We start from the raw sequence: 7701 nt of genomic DNA on the forward strand, positions 1-7701 counted from the left end.
AGGTGTTTGTCATGATTTTTCTCATTCCTTGAATAAATCAGGATATCATCAATAACATAATAATGAACTTAATTCGGAATTCATGGAAAATCTTATCCATCAAATACATACTTATGGCAGGTGCATGGGTTAACCCAAAATATATTACTCTAAACCCATAATGACAATGACGAATGCTAATGAGGTCTTAGGCCCTTATCAGCTATTCTCAATGGGTGGTACTTCAAACACAAATCAGTTTTCGAGAACACACTCGCCCAATTCAATTGATCCAATATGTCATCTATCTTAGGTACATGATATTTATTCTTGACGGTGTTTAGTTCCCTAAAATCGATGCATAATTCCATACTCTTATGTTTCTACTTAATAAATATATTCCTTGACCAAACAACTCTTGCAATAGTGTCTTAATTCCCTCATTTCGGGAGGTGTCATTCTACATGGTGCTTTAGGTATAGGCGTCGTTTCAGGAACTAAGTCTATAGTGAACTCAAGGCTCTAACAGGTAACATACTTGCAATTTCACTCGGAAACACATCAATGAATCCGCTCATAATGGCAACATCCTCGGTTTTCACTCCAACTTCTTTACTCACCTCTAACACACTACGGAAAAATAGTTCACACTCCCTATTCATCAATTTTCTCACTTGCATTTCCGAAATAACTAAAGGTTCTTGGTCTTCTCAAAACATCTATATGAGGTCAATCTTCCAATATGGTTCCTTAATTTTACTTTCTGAATTTCACAGTACGTCTATCTTAGCGTTGTACAAACTTAGCCAATCCCATCCTAAGGTTTATGAATTCTTGTGCCTTTTGTTTTCTCATAAAAAGAGGATAAAACTTTTTCCTTAAGACGGTAACAAATGAATCCCAATTGAATCTCTCAACAACGCTAAGTCTAACCCCATTTTCTCTCCACTGTAAATCGGCTTCATCTTTCAAATACATGACAACTTGACCCACTCTCATATTCTCAAGACAATTCAAATCCCCAAACAATTTCTCAAACTCTCCAATCTGGTTTTCTAAAAAGGTGGGGTCATCTTTTCCGCCAAGAGGCGAATAGCAACAACTAAGTCATTATTGTTGGCCATTCTAGAACGCGGCCTGCAATTAGTATACTCTACTTTAGGTTTGAAACATCACCTATACGTTATCCCATACAATTTAATACTTGAATTGACCATAAAGTTCGCCTCAACCAACAATGTTCACATTAATACACATCATTTATGAAGGCACGACAATCGTTTATGAAGGTGCAACGATCGTCTACAAGATGCAATAATCATTGAAAAATAATCATCCTCGATAATTCACGAAAGACATTCACACACTGCACATATGGCATAACCTTTTGAATCATATTGGTCATGAGGGTCTAGATTGGCCCTCACTTTCTTTATGTACTCAAATCATTTAATATTATTGTGGCAATTAAATTGATCCACAATTCACACTGAGTATGCAACCAATGGAAAATTAATCCATGACGTGTTACCTAAAGGTTGGGGTATTATGGAATCCTCAAAATAGAATAAAGAACAATTCCTTGAAAACTTTAACTTTTATTGCTAACTCCATAAATATTTATTACATCCTTCAAAATAATAAAGAACATTTCAAACTTCAATAAACTTTAACTTTAAACTATTGTAGCTTCGCTACTTATTCTCTAAAACATAAAAGAGTTAAATTAACTATTTATGACTTCAAAATATTTGTGGCCTCTTGCCTATCCATTGCTCCTGAAACTTGCGAAGTGAAATTTAGATCTCAAGATTATCGAACTCTTCTTCAGGGTCTTCATCGGGGTCTTCCTCAGGGTTTGCATCTTCACCCATGTCTTCATCTTGATTAGGCTCACTTGCCATCTCCTGTTCACTTTCGAGCTCTGCATCCAAATCACTAGAGATCTCAATGGTTGGCTCATGAGCCGCTGGGTTAGGATACTCTGCCTCAACACCTACATTCTCATTCTCCACAGCTACATCATTTTCCTCTAGGTCATTATTTACACTAATTCCCATAGGTTCTTCTGTAACTGAATCCCCAACATGACTCCCTACGATTTTACCGTCTCTAAACCCACTTTCTGCCGCTTCAATAATGGTGGTCAGAATTTCTGAATCATATTTCCATCTACCATCCCAAGTTCCATACTTAGTCAAGTTTGGAGTCCCATTATCAGAATGCATGTCTTTAAACTTTTCCTTGAGTTCTAGGTATGGAAATTTGTTAGGTAAGCAATTAATGATTGTGGCTGCTATGATATCCTTTCTCATTAAGATAGGTTGCCCTTGAACTTTAGCATAATATTCACATCCAAACACAATTTTCTTCACGTAAATATCAGGGGTTTCTATATCAAGTTTCTCGAAGGATCCTATGTTAGTATACTTGGAAAGAAACATTTTATTCCTGGAATAAACAATTCAAAGTCTCACTAACGATTTTCCAGCCAAATCATAAACAAAGTTCAATAATGCAATAAGTTTGGTGGAAGCAAACAATTCTTTATGCACATTTAAATGTAACATTAAACAATTAGCATACGCACGTACATAACAATCAATTTCTTATGCTAGCATTGACTAGCTGCTAATGCACATATAATTCTATCTTATATGCCTTTCTTATACTACCCATCTCTCATAAACTAAAGCATTGAAATAGTTTAAATAACAAATTAAAAGGACGATAATATAATTAAATTATAACATAGAATAAAAATATAAAATAAATAAAGTAAAATAAATTAAGGAAATGCGTAGCGAATAAATTCGAAAATAAAGTTATTAATTCGAAGAAGATTTATATATATATATATATTTTTTTTTTTTTTTTTTTTTTTTTAAATAACGAATTCTAACTCTTGAAACAATTTTAAAAAAAAAATTGAACTTCTAAAAAAAAATTGTACTCCTTTTTTTTGAATAATAATTAATAAGAAAAAGAATAAAAATTTCGAAAGTCAATTTAATTCGAATAAATAATTTGATTTCGAACTTAAATAAGAAATATTATATACTTTCAAACAAGATAAAAGGAGATCTTCCCCCCCAAAAAAAAGTACCAATTTTTGAACACTATAATACGTAGAATCTCGATTTTTAAGAAATTTATTTTAAATAACTAGATAGTTAGGCGCCTAAAAATTTATTAAAGTAAAACCTTAGCTTCTAGATACCACTTTGTAACACCCCGACAATTCCCTTTTTCTAAAACAACCCTTTTATAAATATAACTATAGAGAATTATCAAGGCATTATCGCCCGTGTGAAAACGTACGGCTTATTCAGAATTTTGCAGCGGAAAACATAAAACTAACTTTTAGGTTCATAAATAATCGATTACATACTAAGTCCAAAACCAATTAACGGAAATAAGGAAATACGAATAGTACGACAACTTCCAAATATAAGTTAACAACCCAAATCACTTAATAAAACAAATATAACTACGAGCTCTCTAATCCCGATCCCAATGATGCATCATCTTCAAACCTGTAGATGGGCAACGCTTATTGATCCTTAGAGACTGCTCACCAAAGTTGGGTCATCACAGGATCAATAAGGCATAGCCATGATCAACATGCACAAGCAAAAGCACGTAATCAGCAAAGCTGAGTACTACATACTGAATCAATAATAATCCTAACATGATTCTATTAAACGAACAACCCTAACATGATACTAATGAACACAAACAAGGGCAGACAAAACATGATAGTTTGACGACCATACTTGACCAGACTAGACTAGGCTAGACTTTTAGCAATAATATTATTTTAGTTGAAATAGACAATGGACCGAGTTGACCATCCAGAAGTCTTCACTAAGGAAGACGAGGTACGGGCGCGACTCCGTAACCTCAGTGACCTGCGATATCGAGGAACGTTTAAATAAAAATAGGACACGGTGATCAATCCGGTCCCAGAAAAGGCCATGGGCTACCACCATGAACCCCAACTCCTGTTTGTCCGTCACTTCAGACGTGCACAGTCTAAAGCTATTGCTATTCAGTTTCACTTTACATGATTTACAAATTGAGATTTCGTTATGACTCAACCATTACATAAGACAGACAATTCACATTTGTTCACAACTGTTTTTATCTTGGAATTAAGTAAGTGATCATAAAAGCATCAATCAAGACTCATTCCAACTTAACCAACCTTTCCTTTAACCATGAGCGACCCTGTATATGGGCATAAAGTTTCAACTTACTAAACAAGGTCCTCCGCCCTTATAAAGTAGTGAAAAGATAGAAAGGGAACAACAACCAATTGATCCAACCCAATCATATAGAATAATCTAGTGTTCCCAACCAACATGTTTGTATCAAACATCCATACTAACATGTTACAGTTCTTATAGTGCAAAATAAGTTCAATAAGTTTGTCCAACAGTATTAAACATGCACATTCCATATAACCAAGTTTGTCTATAATATCAACATCACCAAGTTCAACAATAATATCAACATGATTTCAACAATTAGCACACATTCCAAGCACGCAGGTATGTACGTACCTTGTGTAAACAAACTGATAGACCACTTTAACACTTTCAAAAGTCGCCTAAAGAGAATTCTTCGCCTAACACAACCAACACATATTCCCAATCAATTTTCGCAACCATAATAAAGCATTCTAAATACATCCTAAACATATTCAGAACCTTCCCTAACGTTAAACTTGAACATCTGATTTCCTAGCATCATAATTATTGAATTAGTGATTGAAATTCGTTGAAAACTCTTTACAAACATCATACTTTAATTTCCGGCAATATAAACTAATTCCAAACTACTCTAAAGCATAATCAATGTTCTTAAAATCATAAAAATAATAGCTTTAATAATATATAACCATTCTATTATGATTTAAATCATTAAAAACCTTAAAAATTCACACTTTAATAATTAAAATCATTATTTCATTTCAATTACCTAATCTGAAAATTAATAATTTAATTATGCAAACCTAAAATTCTGAAATCCACAATTAAATCATAAAGCCTATAATTTAAATTCAAGAAACGCAATTTAAATTATTAAAACGTTATTAAATTCATTATTTAAACATAATATGTAAATCTGAAAATTCTAGTTAAATCATAAAAACATATAATTTAGATTCAAGAACATAATTTAAATTCAAGAACATAAATTCAAATTAATAAACTTAATTAAAATATTTAAATAACTTAGGGTTTAAGAAATAACCAAAAGGAGAGGAAGGAGAGTGCTGGCCGGCGGTGGTGCAGGCACGGCAGTGGTGGCGAGCTAGGAGACGCGGCTGGGCGCGGTGGAGGTTGCGGTTGGGCTGGTTGCCGAAGGTGGTGATGGCCCGCGTGGAGTAGTGACGAAACAGAGTGGAGAGAGAACGTGCTGGTCGGCGATAGGGTTGCGCGGCGGCGAGCAGGGGTGGCGGAAAGAGGTTAGCGACGAGCCGACGGTGACTGCGGTGGTGCTGGGCTGGTGGTTGCTGGTTCGAACACAGAGCAGCAAGTGAGAAAGAGGGGAAGAGTAAGAACGAAGGAGAAGCAAGAAGAAGAGGGAGAGGGAGGAAGACGAAATTACCGAACGGAAGAGGAAGCTGGCGGTGGTCCGGCGGTTGTAGGTGGCCGGCAGCTGGCGGCGTGAGTTGTAGCAGTAAGGGGAAGCAATGTGAGAAAGGAGGAGGGTTTGCAATTTACGTGAATGGTGGTTGAGAGGGAAGGGTTTGTTTTTCTTTTGTTTTCACGTGGAATAGGAGTATAGGAAGGTTATGGGTTCATTGTATTGGGCTTTGCCAATTTGGGCTAGGATTAGATTTAAGTTTGCATTTAAACTTCCAAAACCGGTTATGATTATTTTCCAAATTCCAATGTATTTCGTAATTCAAATTCTTTTCAACATAAAATTCTAAAATTATTCTTGATTGCGCAAACCGTTAAAATATTTAGGATATATTTAAATAAAATTAAATATACATTAAATATATAATAAAGTTCTCAAATCGTTAAATATTTAGAACGTAATTAAATAAAATAAATATACGTTAATTATATATTTATTACTTAAAATTCATAAATTCTATTTAAATATAAATAATGTACGTTAATATATATTAATAAAATTTATAAATTTACGGGGGATTACATGTTATATACTTGTTTGTCGTGATCTAATAAATAAAGTCCATTGACTAATCTAGCAGATCCATAAAACATCTCTTTAAAATAAAACGAACAACTATTGTCTTTTATTAAAAAGGAAAATCCCTTAGCATCTAAGCAAGAAACTGAAATGATGTTTTTAGTAAGACTTGGAACATGGAAACATTCTTCCAGTTCCAAAACTAGCCCGGAGGGCAACGACAAATAGTAAGTTCCTACAGCTAATGCAGCAATCCGTGCTCCATTTCCCACTCGTAGGTCGACTTCACCCTTGCTTAACTTTCTACTTCTTCTTAGTCCCTGTGGATTGGAACATAAGTGTGAGCCACAACCTGTATCTAATACCCAAGAAGTTGAATTAGCAAGTATACAGTCTATAACGAAAATACCTGAAGATGGAACGACTGTTCCGTTCTTCTGATCTTCCTTTAGCTTTGGACATTCTCTTTTGTAATGGCCTATTCCATTACAATAAAGACAGCTTGATGTGGACTTGTCCTGCTTTGATTTAGCATTGCCCTTGGACTTTCCACCTTTCTTGAACGGTCTCTTTCTAGCCTTGAGTAAATCTTTGGCTTCACAGTCCAGTATTATTTCAGCCTTTCTGACAAGGTGAACAAATTCTGCAACTGTTTCTTCTCTTGGTTCACTTAGGTATAGTTGCTTGAAGCGACCAAACCCACTGTGTAGTGAATTGAGCAAGACAGAGACTGCCATCCTTTCGCTTATTGGTGTTCCTAGTAGACTTAGGCGATCAAAGTATGAACACATAAGATCCACATGGAACCTCAGTGGGACGCCTACCCTCTGTTTAGTGCGAAGGAGCTGAACATGTGTTTCTTGGACCTCCATCCTATAACACCTGTTGGGAGAACTAACCTTTAGACCAGACATTGATTCAATCAACTCATGGACGTTCAGGTCCCTGTCCCCCGTACTTCCACGACAGATATCCCTCAGATTCTTGATGAGCGTAAAAGGTTCATAGGCTACAAACCTTTTAGCCCAATCATCAGGGATATTGTTCAGCATGAGACTCATAACCTTTTTGAGATCCGCATCCCAGGCGTAAAATCTCTCAGGGGTCATGTCTCTGGCATAGTAGCTTGGCATGGGATGTGACAGTACATACTCAAGTCCATTGAGTTTGACTATTTCAACTAGCTTAGCTTCCCATTCAAGAAAATTTGTCAGGTTCAGCTTGACCATAAGCTCAGAACCCATGATGATGTTTTGATTGTTGTTTGCCATATTAAAACTACAATTGAAAAGAATAAACAAATAAATAACCATTCACAGTTTCTCTTAATAAACTTAAATTCTAGCATACATGCATAATTCAATGTTTATTAAGCATTTTATTCAAGTTATGTGTTCCGGCAGGTGTGAATAAAATGATTCCAAGATCCTAAAATCATTGAAGAAATAAGCACAGTTTGTCGACATAATCCTAGAACATCTTAGGTAAGCAAAAGCCTTTTGCTAATAGTCTAGAAACTATTCTTGGTTGATAGGTACGTCTAAGAAC

The 7701-nt window shown here is 35.1% G+C and overlaps 1 protein-coding gene across 2 annotated transcripts; it reads right to left on the minus strand.

Annotated features, from left to right (window-relative positions):
* Positions 1 to 932: 932 nt before the first annotated feature.
* On the minus strand, positions 933 to 6109 carry LOC130459667 (uncharacterized). 2 transcript variants are annotated; one of them, XM_056827154.1, is made up of 4 exons: positions 5596 to 6109; positions 5239 to 5500; positions 4545 to 4609; positions 933 to 2430 (listed from the first exon to the last, which is right to left on the minus strand). In XM_056827154.1, exon 4 carries the CDS (start codon positions 2421 to 2423, stop codon positions 1779 to 1781), a length of 645 nt encoding a protein of 214 aa, XP_056683132.1. In that variant the 5' UTR covers positions 2424 to 2430; positions 4545 to 4609; positions 5239 to 5500; positions 5596 to 6109; the 3' UTR covers positions 933 to 1778. The 2 variants fall into 2 exon arrangements, 1 of the variants encoding a protein (XP_056683132.1); XR_008919238.1 differs by lacking the exon at positions 933 to 2430 and adding an exon at positions 3314 to 3549 and having other exon boundaries at positions 5596 to 6052.
* Between the last annotated feature and the right edge of the window lie 1592 nt (positions 6110 to 7701).

Source organism: Spinacia oleracea, chromosome 4, assembly GCF_020520425.1.
Source record: "Spinacia oleracea cultivar Varoflay chromosome 4, BTI_SOV_V1, whole genome shotgun sequence".
In the NCBI taxonomy this organism is placed as follows: Eukaryota; Viridiplantae; Streptophyta; class Magnoliopsida; order Caryophyllales; family Amaranthaceae; genus Spinacia; species Spinacia oleracea.